General features: G+C 30.1%; 1 protein-coding gene across 2 annotated transcripts in view; it reads left to right on the top strand.

Annotated features, from left to right (window-relative positions):
* LOC116772746 (supervillin) overlaps positions 1-21,087 on the top strand; it is a 53,337-nt gene that overhangs the window by 21,211 nt on the left and 11,039 nt on the right. For both annotated transcript variants that reach the window (XM_061522389.1, XM_032665021.2), the window contains 2 exons: positions 10,287-10,358; positions 13,221-13,332. In XM_061522389.1, coding sequence (XP_061378373.1) covers positions 10,287-10,358; positions 13,221-13,332 — 184 coding nt within the window. The remainder of the gene's footprint in view (positions 1-10,286; positions 10,359-13,220; positions 13,333-21,087) is intronic.

The following is a 21,087-nucleotide window of genomic DNA, read 5'->3' as shown; positions in this document are numbered from 1 at the left end:
GTTATTAAAAAAATGAATGCATTTCGAGTTCATTCTATCTCGTTCAAAGTTTCGGTTTAAATGGTATTTTAATGGAATTACTCGTCAGCTAATTATTATGTTATAAACAGTTGATTTGTTTGTAATTGATATTAACGAGACATGCATACTTTCTTGCACTTTTAAGGCTTCTCCAAGAAGCCGTTCCAGAAAATGCCAGATGGTTATCTTATACACAATATTTTAGAACATGTAAAAATGCATGTAATTAAAAATTTTATTCGTCTCACACTATTGATGTTGACAAAATCTATATAGAATTTTATACAATAAATCAATGAACATATTTAAGAACAGATAGCAACATTCTAATGTTCCCGCTTTCCAGATCTCTAAGAAATGTCGTATAAAATTATAGATATGATTCTAATAACTTCTGCGTTATCTGTTATTGACTGCTGGTAATGAATAAGAAGAAGAATTTGTAAGAGAATACCCTCATAAGATTGCATTACAGTCTAATCAGCCTCTTTTTGATTGTTTTTTTATCGTCCGTTGAAAATTTTTGCTGCAAATTGAATTGCTTTCACGACAATTAAACCGGGCTCTGGGACCGGTTTTGAATTGGGTTAATGAGTCACTTGGCTCTGATTACAGCTGATGAGAAGGTGTCCGAAGGCCTTACATGACTTGTTTTAGATCCTATACTTATTTAGTTGAGCAATACGTACCCTGCTACATGATATTTTTGAAATAGTCATTTTGTTTGTTAAAACAATATCTTTAACATGAAATCTTTTTGTTACAGGTACGTATTATACCATAAATATAACATATAATAATGTCGGGTGGTAAGTATTAAGTGCAAAAAATATTTGCTTAAATATTTCATAGTTTTGGTTGTCAACTTAGCCCTAACCGGATGGTATTTCGTCTCAGTCCGAAGAGCTTAGTGAATCGGAGTAATAGTTTGTTTACTAAAGGTCAAAGACCCATTACGCCATAACATTACCATACAAGTTTATGTTAATGCTGGCTCGTTTTGCTATTTCCATGAAATGTTTTGTATATTTTTGATAATTGTATCATCTATATATAAACCTTTGAGACTACTGTCATAAAAAAATTACATCGTTAACGTAAAGGAGAGCAAGTTTGAAATTAAAAAACACTTACTCAAAAGGTTCTTTTGAAAGCTTTGTGTAGGCTTCATATTTTACTAAAAAGTCAAGGTTAGACGTATAAAAGGTTTATACTCCGTGCACCCAAACAACAATACGTTATATAATAGTCCGAACGTTACAAAGACGAGTTGTAAATAATGAGGTTTATTTGAAAAGGAATTTCACAAAAGGAATATAAAGTTTAAAACAAAAAAAAAAAACAAAAACAAGCTTTAGCAAGTAATATTATATATAGTTCATAAAAATAAATATCAATCATAGGATTGTTTTATATTCCCGGTTCGTATAAACACAGTAATTTGTCATTGCTGTAACTGGTCCCATCATCACATCCTCTTAGAGGTGGCCTTCTCGGTTTCTTTATGCATTTTGTAGTAACAAGCAATTACGTCGCTCCATAGACGTGGGATGTTAATTAACTGTTATATTCAGGTTTATCTCTTTTTGCACGGATGAAGAAATTAAATGATTCAGCTGAAGTTCAATTCAAAATGTATGTTTTAATATTACTTATAGTTATATCATATACAAGATATATATTAAATTAATATATATGGGTTTTGATAAAATATGAGTACTGTCCTACTTGACATAGCTGCTTTGGGATATTAAAATCTCAAAATTTTGTATGAATATATTTGAAATAAAGTACTTGAGGACTGATAAAGTGTACTTTTGGAATGTTACTTGTTAAAATCATTGTATATATTGATACCAGTACAAATATTTTCAGAAACTGTAATTGCCTCCAGCATTTACCAGTACATGATTATTCTCTGTAAATGTAATTATTGTTTAATTAAATTATAATAATAATGGTTTGTGATATTATCTTATTTGTAGTAACATAAAACTTTTAATGTCTCAATTTTAGAGGAAAAGACAGGTAGGATTATTATAGCATATTAATATGTATGTTGTATACAGTATATAATTTAAAAGTATCAGTGGTAAACTCAAGGCTTTTAATATAAATAACTATAAAAATTATATAATACTCTACATTGTATATAACTAACCGCAAAATTGCAACAGCGAGATGTGCATCCGTCCGTCCACTTCCGGTCTGGCGGAAAATCAACTTTACTGGCGGTTATGGTTTTGCGTTTATCTATAAATATATAACCTTTCCATAAATGTACATGAAGTCGTGATGTATCCCATGACGCGTGAATTAATGGAGATGTATTAATTATATGAAATACTTCATCTAAAGTAAATTATTTATTCAACATGATATGTAATCGGTGACATTTTTATATAGACACTATAGCTTTTTAACACTCTTCTGCTCTAAACCAAATCGTAAACTATGATGACGTATAAAGTGTTTTAAATTATGAGTATATAAAGGGTAACAGAGGTGAAATGACATTTTCTTTTTTTGTAATTTTCCATGAAATAATACGCTATGATAAATCTATATTCCATACTTTTCTGAACGAGCCGTCTCTACCCAATTAGCAGAAGGTAGTAAACTTGTTATGTTTTGGTCTCTTAAGAATTTTGTTACGATGATCCCTTCATTTATCACGTGTAAGTATTTCATGATCAGCTACAAGCTTTATATATAAAAGTTAACGACGGCACTCGTGAGATCGTTTAGATATTAAACGTTAAAAATTGTTAACCTAGACTCTAGAGTATGAAACTGTGGGCAAAACTGAATACAACTTGTTCTTCTCGTAATATGAAGGTCGACTTTGTAACCGGATTGACCGGATCAAATTATCCCAAAAAGAAATTAATATACCAATATTCATGAAAATGATTTTTTTTTATAAGTCTATATTAAAATGCCATCAATACACCTTTTAAAGTAGCCGAAATTTCTTTCGATATATTTTATTACACCTTTATTGTTTATATGTGATTTATCAAACTTAATGACAGGTTAATATTTTTTTTTTAATATAATTTCAATATTTTGACTTTGTTTCTCTATTACTTTGTCTTTCATTAACTTCTAAGTTCATTGAAGTTTCATGACAGCATACGCCTGTCAGTTATTAGAGGGCAATGCATCTTTTATATCATTGCTATTTTATTTATAAATTATGAGAACACTTTTATAAAACTCTGTCGTTCATTATATCGTTTTTTAAGTAAACATTTTACTATGGAACGTCGCATATATCTTTGCTGCAGTCTTCTTAATTTTTCTAGCAGGTTTAAAAAGAATTCATGTCTCATCTCGCAAGCATAAAGAACGTCAGCATGAAGAGGTTTTTAAAGAGTCTAGACTGGGGTGGGGGAGGCTTGGGTAGGAGGAGGGGGTAGTAAATTCTCGCTGACTTCACTGTTTAGCTCTTATTATTGTCCTTAGTGTTTTCTTTTCATTTTTTCCTACATTTTGCAAGCTCAGTGGATGTATAGTTTTGTTTATTTCTGTGAAAATTAAGGCTCTTTTTTCCAACTATAAGTTACTTTGCATATTTAGGTTGCTTTATTTTTTTATGATACTGCTTATAATAGATTGGTTTTTGGACATGACGTTTTTCACATCTGACTTAGCGGAAGCCTTATTTCATGTTATATGAGAAACAACCGAACATATAGATTTGTTAAAAGGGGAGCGAATTATTGACGGTGTAATTGTCTTGGGAAATCCTGAAACATGACGCATTATGGGGAATATTCTCTCAACCTCGCGGAAACAACGAAATGCATGTTTGATTTCTTCATAGCTACAGCAGTACTTCATAGCTATATCATCTGGGTTTCAAATGAAAAGAAAGTTTCAAATTGTATAGGTACTAAATAACAACCTAGCAGACGTGTAATATTGTGTTTGCTCAGTGGCATGTAAATGTAACACAATACAATTCTCATATAGGCACGAGTTCCACTTCCATTTCCTGTCGGACATGACTACCTGCAGAAAGCTATTGAATCAAGTAATGAAAATACCACAGTATTGATTTGATATTTTACAGTAACTATTCGAACTTTTTTTAGATTAATATGTAGATATATTCAGCTTCTTTATATAACTTGTATATGGTTTGTAATAAATTTGAAAGTGACGAGTGACAGAAGCATAAAATAAAATAAGGGTATCATTAAATCTATGTCGAACGCTCCAACCATTCGATATGGTAATGCGCGTATTTACATTTAACTTTCAAATGTACTGCTATATGTCTCGCCATCCACAAGGCTTTCAGGAGCTACGGATCTTTCTATATAAGGTACTAATAAGCATCTCCGTGGTATGGATTTATTAAATGTTTTAACCATCCGTGAGTAAACGAAAATTGTAGATTTTTTTTCTTTCATACATACTATGCCTTAACTTTTTTCCTCCCAATACTCTACAACTATTCATTAATTATTCATCGTTATGTTCGTCTTGATGATTTTCTTATATCATAAATGTATGCTTTATAAGATTTAGGTACTGAAATATTTCATGCAAAAAGTACTCGGATAATTTTTACTATGATGTACCTTATATCTTTAGTTTAGAATTTCTAGTTAAATTGACGAATGTTGTCGAGGAAGAACTTTGTATAATACAATTGTTAACAGAGTAGCAGCGTTAAAGACTGAATGTTGTTTTAGTATCGCAGACAGTTTTATCCTTTTACAGGAAACGTGAGGACGGAGAACATGAAGCCTATCAGTGTTATTGTGATGTCTTCCCCCTTGTCGTGTCGAGTGAGAGATTGTATACATTCCTTTGTTAGAGTTAGTCTCCTATATGAGAAAAGTGTATACGTATATATGTAGCGATCTATGAAGAGTTGTTTTTGTATCAGGTGTAAATCTTTTTGTTTAACGTATTCCATGCTTTAAATAAATAATGTTTAATAATTTAAGTCCTATATATTTTGGACATTTTTTCATATTCAAACTTGAATAGTTCAAAATCTTTCAACGATTTCTTTCACGAGAATGAATAAAAATTTAGAGTCACCTAGGTCTTGAATTATTTTCTTTTATTTTTTATTGTTTTACAAAACCATTATTTATTTTGAAATCTATTTATTATTTAGAATAAAACATCTATCTAAAGTCCTTTGAAAGTTTTCATAACTTGATTTCGTCTCTGATAAAAGAAATTTTCAAATAGCATCGTTTTCATTTAGTCGTACGATACGGCTAATGCGTTTAAATTGCCGATAAAATGTTGACTCGCATACACATACATGTATCGTGAGAGCTAACATCACAAACGTAGTTTTATTAAAACGATATCATATCAGTTAACATCGTCTATAAATTATGACAAAGTTAATTTGACCAGTGACGTGTGTTATGTGTGTAGTGCATTGGAAACTTTTTAAATTTGTTAATTTTTTTTTTTGTAATGACATTATTTAAATATTACATTTAAAAAAATGTGAATTTGTTTGCAGTGTAAAATCATGGGTCGTTTTAAATTTTTAATGTGACTTTTGCAACACGAAATCTGCGGCAACAGATGTTCGAATGTCATGTTTTAAGTTGACCAACATCTAGTCTAAATTAAAATCTGTATTTCAAACAGTAGGTACATTCTCTTTACACGTTTAAGGCGAATAATTTTTGTGTCAACGAACGTTTTAAATGCAGTACACACTTGAATCTCGGTATGGGAATTCTGAAATAAAACAGTTAGATTAACGATAACAAATTACTAACTTAGTGTTTGAATCGTAATAACTTTCAATATTAATGCCTGTAATATTTCAACTAACTATATTTGACTTCATGATTCGTAATGAAAAAAATCTTTGCTATCGAAGAAAAATTGTCCTTACGGATACTTGTATAGAGTTTAAATTACAATGATTTTTATTTCTTATCAGTATCGTCTTGATAAGTAGAATCTGTTTAGCGAATGTTTATTATTGTCCTTAGAGTTAATCTTTTTTTGGATATCTCCTGATAATATGCATATAATTTATTTCGTAAATTTATTCAACGTTTGTGCATATGTACTTTTATATGGAATTCGTTTTATTCGAAATACAGATGTTCCATAACAAAGTTTTGTGATACGTCATCCCTGACACTACTTAAAATCATCATCATACGGCATGCCAAAAAGATGATTTGCTTAATTTTCTTTAAAAGTACACCCCCTAGAAGAAGTCGGTTCGGTCAATAACTATAACTAATCCATAACATGAAAATAAACACATAATATTAAGCAACACTAAAGCAATGTAACTTTCTGTATCCTTAGTAAAAAAAAACTATCGTGTGAATAAAAATCGATTGTGAGCAGAATTTTCATTACTCGTAAATCACTGTTTGTGTTGTTGGCGACGAGGATTCACTCGTGAAAACGTCTAAGCCACCATTTGAATATGAAAACGAACACTATAGACGTAAACCAAACAAACTATTCATTCCAAGTTTCGTGACCACGCAAATTATTCATCGAAAATCCGTTTGCAGAAATGTCTATGGTTTCGCCAGAAATCGTCCGCATGTCCTAAAACGCAGCAGCACCGGCTCGTATTTCAAAGCCCTCGGTTCGTGCACACCATAAAATACGAATAATCGGGTTACATAGCCCTATTCCCATTATTGCTATCAGTTAAGATGCAGTGATAATACAATTAGCTCGGTAAAGTTTCACTCTGAATTAAATCGGCCTAAAAAGATAAGGTCACGGTTTTTCTGTTGTTCCATATATCCTTATTTATAAATTATAAAAATATAATTTTCTCTTATACTATATTCTAATTTATTTTTTAAGGAAGAAAAATAAGGAATCATGCTAGAGAGCGCCTTTGCCTAAATTTATTAAGTTTCAATCTCTTACCCAGTTTAAGCTCGGACAGGAATAACGTAATTTATGTGTCACACATACGCAAGCTATATACATATGTGTGCCTGTTGGATGTATGTGTGTCCGTGACGGAAAATCCACAGGAAACAGGCAGGTTATTGATAGCCCGTACATACTGTGCAGATATTTCAAAATAAATCAATGAACCACTCCCTTCATATGCGTTACGTTTGTTTTACACGAGTATATTTAGTTGTTGATGTTATTTACAACACTTTTATACAGTCAGATGACGATAATTTCGGAACATTTAATGAAAATATATTAAGTGTTTGTTTCTTTGTTATTCGGTTCTACATTGATGGTAGATGAACCATAAATAGATACAAATCTAAGATATTTACGTTTTTCTTACTAATTGGTTGGCATCCTCGCCACTAGATGTCGCCACGCCGGGTCAGACTGCCTAGTGCCAGCTCCTAATGAACGTCGTAAGCATCCTTTTGTTTTGCCTACAATGCAGTCTGAGGACACATCTTACTACTTAAAATGTAACAGCGTTGTAGTTCCCAATTGGTTGAATATTCAGTTTTTTGGTCATTCAAGTCATTTGGTTTTTGAAAGCTGTTTCCATATTAGTATTGGGCTGTACCTTAAGAGAAAGTTCTATTCCATTAAATCCTATCTAGCTTTGTATATAAATTCAATTACATATTATAATTCAGTCCTGAGAAAGTAATATACATTACACATCTCATTTAACTTGTGTTTTGATAATTACAATTATAAATTAAGTTGATATTAAATGTTAAGGGAGTTTTAGATGATATCTAACAAAATCTATGAATTTTTTTTATAACTCCACTTGTATCATAAATACATTTACATCTATTAATATTGCATATTAACAACATATCTACAAATTGATCATTTTAATTCATATAAATATAACTTGTAATAAATATTTTTTTTTTTTTGGAATTCGTAAAAGTACGGAAATTATTAATTTGACTCTATGTGACATGAATGCGTCTATTACTTAGGCTACAGATAAATATAATTGTTATATTTTACACAGGAGAAATCTTAGAACTCTCATTAAGGATGCAGAAGATCTAACCTCTTTACTTAACGTAACAGTTGACTTTATCGGCTATTTTCTCAATTAATTGCATTTACAGTGTCATAAACGGAGAAGGCGATAAAAGATTTCAATCAACTTCCTATATCTCTCGCCGACGATACTTACTATAGAAACTCGAAACGAACACACGTTTGATATAAATTTGAATTTTAGGCATAAAATATCATAGAAGGTTTCATTAAAGATAGATTGAGTTATGTATATTTAAATTTCTCTTATATTCGCGTATACAAACGTAAGTAGCAGTAATTAAAAAAAACTATTACATCTAATTTTCGCAGCATCTATTTAATTTTAACATATTATGTATATATGTATTACTATTTGTAAAAACTCTGAGTATTTTCATCATCTGGTACACGAAAAACGTTTTTAGAAATAAACATACATTCATTTCACGTTGTATACGTAAAACATTCATATAATCATTATGATGAAAGCCCTAGTAATACAGTACAGTACCCCTAACACAGGTTTCAATTTCATTCATAAATCTTTTCACGTGATAATATTAACCGATATTTTCAAAGGAAAACTGGATATTCTCTATGTGTAATGTGATAATTCAGTGGAATAAATACGCGTGGTAGGGGTACCGGTTGGAGGCTTTGCCCCCAGTCTCGTCAGGGCGAGCTTGTGCAGCATAATGACGTTACTAGTTATTACTCAAGTTTATTATAAAAACGAAATGACATCCTTCATTAGCAAAAGTAAAATTATATGACATAGAGATGAAATTTATTACAAAACATGCATACTTATAGTCTTGATATTTACACCAATTCATAGTTTGTAGCCGAAAAAAAGGTTACCATCTATTAAAAAAACAAGACATATAGTCATTAGTCAGTCATAACAGCGAAATTTATTAATTCTCTGTATAAAATCTGTTTAATATAAAAAAAATCTAAAGTCTCATTTTGATATATAAAGTTAATAAATAGATATTCTTATATATACTTTGATTTTGTTCTTAAAAAGTGATCTTTTATAACAATTCCTAATATTACCTCAAAATATACATACAATGTTTATATAAACAATGTGTTGTTGTCTAACGGGATTTCTTTAATTACAAGATTTATAATATTAATGTGTTAATTGATTGTAATAATATGAATTAAATTAACGATCTCGTAAAGAGATATGAAAATATATATCGTAAGAGATATTTTATGTTATCATTAAAATTAATAGTATATTAACATTGACTTGAAAGTTTGATTTATAAAAATAAGTCGATTGTTTTGTTTAAAATATCAATTACGATATATAATGGCTTGACTATGAAGCTCCTGCATTCTTTCATTTTTTATAGCTGTAGGTTCTACAATCTTAATATCCGATTAAATTATATGTAGATCTTTAAAAGATTTCACAGTATTTCTGTATATCTAGCAGCTAACTTCGTTCATATAGTGAGCTTTCGTAAATAGATCGAATCGTAAATACTTTAATAACTAGCTATAGAATATTAAACGTGGCCTGTACATGGCTTGTCATTATTTAATATTATCTATTCAGTCATTTGAAACATTTCCATTGTCGTCGAGAATCGATTTTTATATAGGTATTTATTCTCTTTCATCTATATCATATGTTATTTGTATATAAAATATGAATATATAAAATTTTATATTTAAAATACATCTCTTGAATGTTTTAAATCATTCTGAAATGATACTTATACTTGATGTGAACAAGTGTGTTTGTCCATCATTAGCGATGTAAACAACGGCATTATAGCATCGTTCAGGGTTGCCCCGGGGTGCCGGAGCCCGTGACGTCATAGGAACAATGTATACAAACTCATCGATCGCATTCAGTAACAGTTTGAACGCGACCGTTGTCATACGTCAAAACGGAACTTTTATAGAGAGACATTTACATATAATTTGTTAGTTTTATGGATTTTTTGTTATTGTTTTATATAATAGTATTGTAAGTGAACAAAAAAATGTTATCCGTACGACCGGTCGAAGATAGGCTCTACAGCTTCAAGAGCCTTAAAGAGAGGTTCGAAACATCAAGGTAAAGTTTATAAGGAGACTTCTATAATAAATTATTTTTGTTTATATGTATCAAACAGTATTCAATATTCAACTGTTGTATAGACCTGTTACTGTGTAATACTATACGTAGTATCTAACCGTGACTTCCTCCCAGTTCGTACAATATATGATGTTTCAAACCGCCCTATTTTTTTATCTCTTCCTAATGTTTTAAGTGATTAATAAAAATTGTCCATCGTCAGGTTCGCTGGCGGAGTACAACGTAGCGCCACACATGCAGACATGCCTAACCGAGGGGGCACCATCGCTGAGAGGTACGTAGATATACTTATATAAAGTAATTGTATTTCAAATGTTTTGATTGGGCTATAAGCTTTTAAAACACTTCAAATGCACGAATAATGGCTCTTTAGAATTTTAATATCTACCGATTTGATCAGTGTTTTTCAAAAATCAAGGATTAATATCAAGATAACAACCGCTGTCCTAAAATTTTATTGCTCCTTAATATTAACATCACCCATCACCTTAATAAGGGACTATAAGAAATAAAAAATATACGATCTCATACATTACAAATCAACTAACTTGTCATATTTTCTTAAATGGCTCACATAATATCGGTTAACTATTTATATGCTGTTGGAATTTGATCATAAGTAATAGTGATAACATGTAAAGTAATTATATAATTTTTGTACTCGGACCTTAAAAATATTAAATTTTATAATATTTTTCTAGTTTATTTTTTATACGAATAGAAAATCTGAAGGGATATGTGAAGGAAAAAAAATATTATTAAGTCATTATAAAATATATAACGTGTAGACTCTGCTAAACAAACAAACTATTAGTATCGTAACCTATATAACATGTTTAATTAATTAATTAATGTTTTGTATAAATAACGTTGTTACCGCAGGTTAAGGAAATATTCGTGTTGTGTTATACTCCTTTGTTCTTTGAATATTGAATCAAACAAACTTTTATTTATCAACTAACAATTATAATTCTTGTTAAAATATTATAGAAAATATTTTTTGTATCAAAAAGAAGTTTTTTAAACGAAAATAATCGCGAAAAACGTAATCATCAAATTGGCAGTCATGAGCAGACGAGAATAATTAATTTAAATCTGTATTTCCTTTAGGGCGGACTGCACTTGAGAGGCGATAATAGGGTCGTTGACACTATGGAGTCTATTCGATTGTGACACATCTTAATGTGTTTCTGATAGCCCCCATATGGCTTTCTATGCAACTCTTCTGAACATTACAAAAACGTCTTATCGATCCTCGTTCTTATTGAATTCTTAGAAAGATCGTTTAAAATTCCTTATCATATTTGGTCTTTTGCTTTATTAGTGTGATTACCTATATTTTTTGTTTTATGACCAAATTCTATGTAATTCCCTTTCATGAAACAAGTGCATTGATAAAATAGATTACGGACAATCGACTTTGACGTCCGGGTTGAATTCTTTTATGTTAAGTATTCACTGATATAAGCCGCTTCTGACCATTATGTATACATTTGCACCAAATCGTGTCTTTGTTTACAGATTATAGGATAAATATTTATTGTTCGCTAGCATAAAACTTAGTTCGTATTTCATGTGGCATAAGATTGAAAATCCTTAACCGTGTTGTTGCTTAAATAACTGGTCAAATATTGTAGCAATTAGTAGGCAGTGTATATAATGTAATCTATGTTATCTGTCAATCGTCTTGAGTGGTGATAATCAATATTAGTTGTGTCCAGTGCGTATTATCCTCAATACTGAAAACAAATAAAATTTACGATTTCTTCTTATATTTAAAGCTAGACTGTGCTTTATGGGTTATTTGCAACATCTTAAACATATTTCAGAGTATTTAAACTAAGTATAAAGCTAACGGTTTTTGGAAATGCATAACTCAAAGTTGGGGTAAGCTTTACGTATACATACATGTATGGTGTACCTAAAAAAGGTTTCAAATTAGATTTAAGTTCATAAAATATATAAAACAAAAACAGGGGGATAAGTTGAATCACTTAGCGACTCAGTTGCGCATTTTATTCTTAATCATGCGACGTGAAAATATCAAAGTTATCTTCGTATAGTTTAAGTTTTTTTAAAAAGGATTTTACTTTAGTTTCTGCTTTTCTAATAACCATCAGTAACTGACACTTTGTATTTCATAAAAATATATAATGTTTACTTAATGCGTGTATATATTGCTGTGGGGATGTTTTGTATCGGGATCAGAAACATCTATTTTATTTATTTTCATTTTTAATAATATATGTCTGTGAATCGTAATATTTTTAAAACTCTCACATATATCAGTATTATGACAGCGAGGAGTATATTTATTTATCGTTACGTTTGTTTTATATCAGTCAAGTATTAAATAGATATAAAGAAGCCGGAAACGTCAATATTTACTCCGAAACAAAAATATATAATTTTGAAACGTAGATGATTATATTAAATGATCTCAAAAATACAGCTGATCTCATTAAATACATTGAAAAGTATCCGAGTACCTGTCGCTTTTGTGTGAAAAGTGCTTTATAAATTGTACGTTTACGTGTAGATATGTATTTTTACCTTTTTTATTGTTATTTTATTAAAAATTATATAGTTTTTTAGTATACATGTAATAAGTAACAAAGCATCCATACATTTTTAGTACGTATTGTTGGAGTGGATTCTCTTTCTTTATAAATTATAAAAAAAAGTATTTCTCTCCTTCACGATAGCGAGAGTCTATTTATCACCACCAGCAATTTTAATTCCTACTATGTATGTTACTATATCATTTCAAGAAAAATCCTTTTCCATTGATCACGGTTAGATGATTTCGTTTGAAAGAAGTCTCTTTCTTAATAAATATATTCGTTACTTATATTAAAAAAAAAGCATAAAACTCGACTTTAAAAGTATAATAAATATAAAACAGAACTCTTACCACAAGTTTGCATGTCATACTACATACGAAAATTTGCTAGTTTCTCATCCATAAACCTTTATAGTTATACCATCATATGCGAAGTTTTTATAAATTAAAAGCTAAATAAATCTCCTAGTTTAACGATGAAAACTTATGGTTATTAAGCGGATATCGATATTATTATTGTAATACAAGTATTATTACTCGGTAGTATTATTAATAGTGATGTTATGTTTATAGATTGGCAGCTCTACAGGCGGCTGGGGCGAACGACTGGCGCTCCAGAGTTTGTCGATTGAGCCCCGAGCGAGACGACTCCAAGGCGATAGAACGCGTCAAGAACAAGATTAACGTATGTATTCATATAATACATATTTATTTTAACTACTTACTTGTACTTTGATCGTTCGGATAAAACAGTAAAAACACTCGTACTAAAATCATACTACTCATACAAGCTAGTCAGTCATCCTGAGTTCGGTCGACGACTCAGATCTTAAACTAAAATATATATTATATAAAGAAAGGTAATCTTTGTTATTTCGATACATGAGTTATAACTGTGGTTAAATAGAATACTTTTATGTAATATTCTTGTGAAAATTGAACGAATATTTATGACTAATAATTTAATGCAATCAATGTAACTGGATAAGAATATAGAAATGTACTAAAAAAATTTCTTCACACTTGTATGACTTACAAATAAGCCTGGCTTTTTTAACAATTAAAAACCTTAATAAGACATGCCCATTACAGTGACTGATAAATAAAACGAACGCACAATATCCACATATGAATGTCTTTACGCTTATTATAAGTTTGCATTCAAACTACATACGAAGATTTTGTCCGTTTCTCATGCAATAACCTACGTCATATAACATAATACTATAATATGCGGAGATTTGTTACTCACGAACTGTTAACGCTGCGTAAGGAGTGTGTGACGATGATAACTTGTAATAAGGAAACAGAATTGCATACAATACGGACTATCCATTATAGTTTTCAATGAGACAATGACAACAGCACAGTCCTATATGAATCGAGATATAATTGATATATTACTAATATACGATAAACATAGTTATTTACTTCCACTTATAATACTTGTATAATAATCATTACCTCCAACGCGGTTCGGTTACTGAATAAAATGTGTATATGGGAATTATGTTACGTGTTTATTAATATAATAATTACGTATACGGACGTGACGTGTATCCTGTCGTTGAACACGGAAATTCTGTTATGGTTATTAAATATTACTTATGTCATCAAAGTATAGGATAAAATAGTGTAGTACATATTATATATTTAGATTATCTTTTTTGATTAATTTGTATCCATGTAGGATTGTTATTCGTTTTCACTTAATCTGATAGCATTTTGAATATAAAGTTAATATAGAAATGAATAACGCTGTATAATAAATGTATATTGGGCAGAAGAAATTCTGATTTCATTAAGAGATATCACTTCGTGACACGAGAAGAGCGACCTTCATATTATGAACATCGATTTAATGTTTATAACACAATATTAAGTAGTTATTTTTTGTAACGTACATTTCAAATGTTTAATCCTATTAGGAAAAAAATATATTTTGTTCGAGCTGCAGCTTCAGGCTTGATATTTAATTTTCAGCGTTAATTCCAGTAATGTATTACAAAATGGCTGATACATAAATGTTGCCATTACAAAATTACAATTGTTCAGTGTTATAATTTATTATAATCAGACATAAGAATAATTCTAAGGATTGTAGTATATCATTATTAGTACCGCACGAGTGGCGCCACTTGTAACAATATTCAACTATAAAATAATAAAAAGTTTGTATATCAGGTTTATTGATAAATGGGTTCAAATTAGTTGGGAAGAGCAAGGTTTTACGTAAAGACTGTCAACACTAACGTTGTCATCACACAAACATATCGTGCCAATTTCAATTTTATGACAATGGACGAGGGCACAGTATTCAATTAGATGAGATAAGGCGCCGTGCCTATTTTCGGGTGAACATTAGCCTCAATAAACCCTTTTTGTGACAGCTGTTATCCGTCAACCCAAAATGACATTGACGTCCACATTGAAACTTGAAGTATGTCAGAAATAATCATAGATAATTAATTAATTAAATTTGCTTTCAGTCTGTTTATCATGTTCAATATTTGGTAAATTTGATAATGTTGGAGATTATTTATTAAAGAGATATGTATTTGAAGTAGCAGAAATATATTCTTTGTAGTAATTTACGGGCATTTAATGAAAAAAGTTGAGTTCCCAATAAACATAAGAACTGTCCTAAATAAACAAGGCTGCACTTAATTTCCTTTCTTAAACATACAGTCACCAAGGCGAGAGAAACTATCGCTTTATAGCTTAGTTTTATTATTTCATATGGTACCTATAGTGTACATTATTAGCAGTGCCGAATATTAAATAATCAAAAATTTATTAATATCTGACCCCCATTAAGGACAAACGTCGCCTAAACATAAAATGTCAATCTATAAATGCCATCGTAACCTTTGAGGACTTTATCCGTAGTGATAATGTCACCATCAATTTATTGTCAGTCTGTGAATAGACAAAAAATAATTTGTTGTTTATTAAAGTGGCGTTTTAATAATATCTAAATTTCTTTTGTACAAATTAACTATGTATTACTTTCTTTCAACTTACTGATTATTATTAGATTATAATAAAACGCATTAAGAAAAATACTTGTTTTCGAAATTCTATTCATTATAGCGCCATCTATTAAAAGTTTTAAGTACGAATACCTAGTTTACAGCCTATCTTGTAGCGCCATCTGTTATTGGGATATAGTGTGATTATATGAAAGGAATTGACTATTTCGTCACGAGAGGGCATTAAATAGTAAATGTTATAATTTTACTAATATTTTAAAAAAATCGATGTTGCTATTTGCATATTAATAACTAATGTGTGATTTCCATTGTCGATTATTCATTTTGTTTAAAAGAAAATATTTTTGTCTACTTTGTATTAGTTTATACTTCATATAATATACACATTAGAAACACAATATCTTTGATAAGAATGGCAAAGTTTAGCAAATATTCATAAATTTTCTTCCACGAAAAATATTTATTCATCAAAGTAATTTTTATGCAAAACACAATATAGGTAGGGCTTAATAATATAATTTAGCGGTTATATTGCCTAGGTTGGTTAAAATTTTATGCTCTGTTAAGTAAAACTTTGTAGTTTGAGATTATTAACGATGCAAAATACGAAATTATTTTGAGTGTAAGTATTAAGGAAATTGTTACCTAGATATTTTTAATGATTTTCATAATTTCACACATAGTTCGTCCTTAAATAAAACTGAATTACAATTGTCAACTTGCATATATTTGAATATTGCATCTCGTGGTTTTAATAACTGCAAATTAATATAAAGGTCGGGTTGAAATTTTTTTATTTCATAAATTTTTTATTTCATAAACAGTGTTTTACTTCACCAGTAAACTTAACATGTGTCCATTTACGTATGGTATACGGAGGTCAATATTAAGAGTCGCTTCGATTGATCCGAGGTCTTCAGTTGTTCTAATAAAATCATATCAAATATTTTATAGTTTGACTAAAGTCGCCCAATTTTTATCACATGGTAATATAATCGTAACATTTTAGTTATTCTGATAACGTCTCTACATTTGTATGTGACAATTAATTGAATCATTGTTCTTTTATTTTACACTAATTGAGACTTGTAGTAATTGATATATGTGTATATATATATATATATATATATCCCTTATCTCGGAAGGTTATTTATAATGTATCATAAAAAAAGCTCTACTTTATCATTAAACCAGAGTAAAATGTTAAAAATTCCATTCAAAATAGGGTTTGAAAATAAAGGATGTAATGATAGGTATGTCATATATTATTTTATTATAACTTTAGTTATTAAGAAAACTGATTTAATTTACTAATTTCTAATTATATAAATTATAATTTATAAATACTTTATTTTATTTCAATTTAAAATATAATTATAATAATGTATAAAGTGAAAATGATATTCACTAAACTACAAACCCTGTTTGTATGACTCGGAACAAGTCAGCGTCACGAACGCAACTGGTTTTTCAACTTGCTAAGGCGCTCGAGTATTTTGCATGTTTTTTTTTTTTGTCATATAATGTATACAAACAGCATAGCCTGGTCAATACATTACGTTTAGATTTCATAGTATGTTAAGGCACTGGTTATTCAACATTCCTTTGTTATTGGTTATAGTGTTCCAATCCATTATAGATTTGTATGTAAAGTTACTATTATTTTAAATAATATACATAGGTTTCTGTGTAGCTATTGTGTTAACATAGCTTAAAATAAACTAGTTGCATTATGACAATGAAATTAAATTAGGTTTTTCGGATATAAATACTTGTGTCTATCATTTTATTATCATTATTTAAATTGTATATATTTTAAATATAAATAAAAATTATTAAATCGCGTTTTCATGTCTTTCAATCACAGATTCATTTTTGATGTGAAATATTAAAAGCTTTGATATATATATTTTTTTGTTATGGCAATGTCTATGCGAAACATCGCTTCGTGTCATTTTACATACATTATGGGAACGCGTGACGACTCGGACTTCCGTATCCTGTTGCACTTGTACCTACTACAAAATATAAATTGGACTTAAAAAAAAAATTAAATTTAATATGTACTGGAAATGTATAAAAGATTTTAGTTAAATTACACGTTATATGTTTAGAATCGGTAGTTATGTATGTCAGTGTTTATGCGCGTGAAAACTAATTATAAATTTTGGCCAACGGTGTGCCACAGACATACATACTACATAGCTATGTCAGAAATATGTACAGTTTAGATTTCGACACTTCATTTGGAGTAGATTTAATACGAATCGATTGTATTATTTATTTTTTATTCAAAACATATTAAAATGTTTACTTAAATTAATTTTTTTTATGCACCGTACATTCATTGGTAATGTAAATAATGTTTTATTTTTGATGTAGTATAATCCAAAACAGGTGAATTGAATTTTATTATTTTTTTAACGTGACAATGAAAATTATTACGAATTCGTGTTTCTTTAAACGTTGATGTCTTCACAATTTTTTATATGTTACATCGTTTTAAGTTACGAAGTTGATACTGAAAGTTTTCATTACGAATAAAATAAAATAAAACTTTTTATAATATACAGATTTTACTTGCATATAAATTATTAAAAAAAAATATTATTATATAGAAAAAAGACATTTACACAACAACAATAGCTGCTGTACTCTCCGATCAAATGTCTTATTTTATTTTAAATCTATAATAGTAACATAATAATTTAAGGAAGATCTGAATATCGTATATTTTAAGTTTGTAGTCAATTGCCATCAGCCGAAATCAAATTAGTATTTGTTCCACGATGTAACCAAATGTTGGTAGTCATTTAAAACCATATGTGGATGTCGTTCTGGAGGCGACTTGCCTCCGCGCAGACTGCCCGGCACCCAGTCGTTATAATGGCCGCTTCGGATGTGCGCGCGCGCACTTTATAACCAAAAAGTTTTGCTTTCACCATATAATATATTTTTAATCTAAATTGAACAGTGCGAAGTTATTAAATCTACGAATTTCGTACGGTGAAATTTAAACGGTTTAATAAAATTAGCGCTTTCGAATTTTTAATAGTACTGCCGTTTATATTGTCTTAGTTTGTATAGGTGTGATTCGTTTGTGTTGTTCTGTTCTTTTGTGCGGTTTAGTCGTTTCACGGATCCTTATCAACGTTATCGGCCATCTCGATTGTTATCACGTCGTAATGTATATTTAGGGGGATTCTTCGTACGTGTCAGAGTTTTAATAACATTCTTTATAGCACGCCGTTATCATTTTATGTTTTCTATTCCATCCTTATATTGTACATCGCGGCATACATTCCCATTTTCATAAATGTGTCAACATTGCAATTTATATACGCTGCTTTATATGTCTTGTCAATCAATATTTTTATATTCTACATATCCAAACCATGTGTTATTATTGGTATTAATTTAAATAAATTCTTTAAGCGTTTTATTTGTAAAGCTCTTGATCGATTTGTCATTGAATTAGTTTCTTTGATGATTTTGAAGAACGTGTGTGTGTTTTTATATTAACTTGTTGTGTGGTGATTAAAAGGATGTGTTAAAATATCTTTAATATAGTTTGTATTTTATTTCTAACCGACCGTGGTTTTGATTAGCATCTAATTGAATGTATTTCCTTTTGGCTCCAACGAGTTAGGTACGGACAACTTTTCATATATGGTTCTACGTTATTATCCTAATTGTATTACACCGAAACACTTCAACGTTTTTAATAATGTTTCGAGGTTCATCTTTAATGTCAGTTGTTTAAAAATAATTCTGATGAATTTTTCGCAAGTGTATATTATGTAAACATTGCATCAGTTTAACCATAAACAATATGTCTAAGTATTAAAGTACAGGAAATTCTTTATCAACTCGATATTTCCGCAGCGTTGATTTCCCAAATTAAAAATCATTTTCAAACATTTTAACAGATAGTTTTATGTGTTGATTCGAACACACTATGTATATACTCCAACGGTTGTAGGGTCAGTACTCGTTTGCTGGGTGCGGTTGTATCTGAACCAGTCAAGGTCACTGAGTCTATCACCTGGTAGCGCACCCATAATATTGACAAAACATAGCATCTCATATGATGAATCATAGTAAAGCTGTAGTATCATGTTTACATTGATTCTAGGATATACGAGTACTTCTGAGTCACATTCTCTCGTGCCAGATAATTGTAAATGTTCGTTCAGTTTGCATTCGTCAACCTCGAAATGCGCTCGTTTTGTTTCTCTTATCAAACTTGCAGTCGTTTCAGTTGCTTTTATCAAATAAACGTGCGCGACCAATGTTTTATTCACACAACCATAATGTATTGAACCTTGCTTGAGTGCGAACATTAATATTATTTATCTTTAATAGTGCAATGTGCATATAAAGTTATTCTAGTCAGTGATGTGATCTGACTACATTAAAATGTTTTACGGTGTTATTATTGCGTTTGGCGCGTTTATATACGTCGTGTGGAAGTATTTCTTTGCCAAAAGCTTGGGTACAAATTTGTCACCTGACGGCGGTTTTACTAAAGAAACTATTAAAGAAGAAGTTTTGCAACAACGAAGTATAATTTGTCATGAAGAAGTTATCAGTTCTCAATGTCACGATGAAGCTGATCGTGTGTTCGACCCAGAGACAGATATTTCCGACAATATCAAAAACTTGCTTGTGAATTCCAACAAAGGCGACTTTGAGAGAGATATTCTCGGAGAAAACAAGAACGAGAATAAAGGACAAAATGTAGAAACGAAGTCAAAAGATCCTGGAAGCGAAATCCAGACGTTTGATGTACCTACAACTATAAACGAAATTGAAAATGTTGACAATGAATCATTAACACCAAGCATAATACTGAGGCAGCGAAACTTAAACAAAACAAATGCCAAATTAATGAAAAGGAACAGCCCTCCCAAAGAACGATTCGCAGAATATTTAGAAAAAACTGTTCTGAACGATGACAAATTGCAATCTATTATACAAAATTTGGCTCTCAACGAATGTCCCGCGAAACCCGAGAAGGTTGAAGTAGAACCTCAAATAAAGGAAAACAGTCCGTTTAGTGAACGAACAATGAGATTACAAAATACAATAGACGATATAGCTGATCGAATAAAACATTTGGGTGAAAAATTTACAGATAATAATGAATCTAATATAGATCAAAATACGAACGAACACAATGCAGAATGCGAACAAAAAGTATCAGATAATAGTGAACATAGGAAACCGCTTTTACTTAGACGTCTGAAAACACAGTCGGCACTGCCATCCGGCCTGAACTTCGGCTCAGTGATTGGTGAATTGAAGAATAAAACTAGGAATGGGAACGGGTTGAAGCCGGTCTTTAAGAAATTTGATAACGACGCTATTGAAAATCAGGCATGTTTATATAATAAATATTATATACAATAAGCTAATAAACTGCCTTTTAAATCCCCTCTAGTCTG

The sequence above is a fragment of the Danaus plexippus genome, chromosome 12 (genome assembly GCF_018135715.1).
Source record: "Danaus plexippus chromosome 12, MEX_DaPlex, whole genome shotgun sequence".
In the NCBI taxonomy this organism is placed as follows: Eukaryota; Metazoa; Arthropoda; class Insecta; order Lepidoptera; family Nymphalidae; genus Danaus; species Danaus plexippus.
Note: the sequence above shows the minus strand (reverse complement) of the source record. Positions and strands in the feature narration are given on the sequence as shown.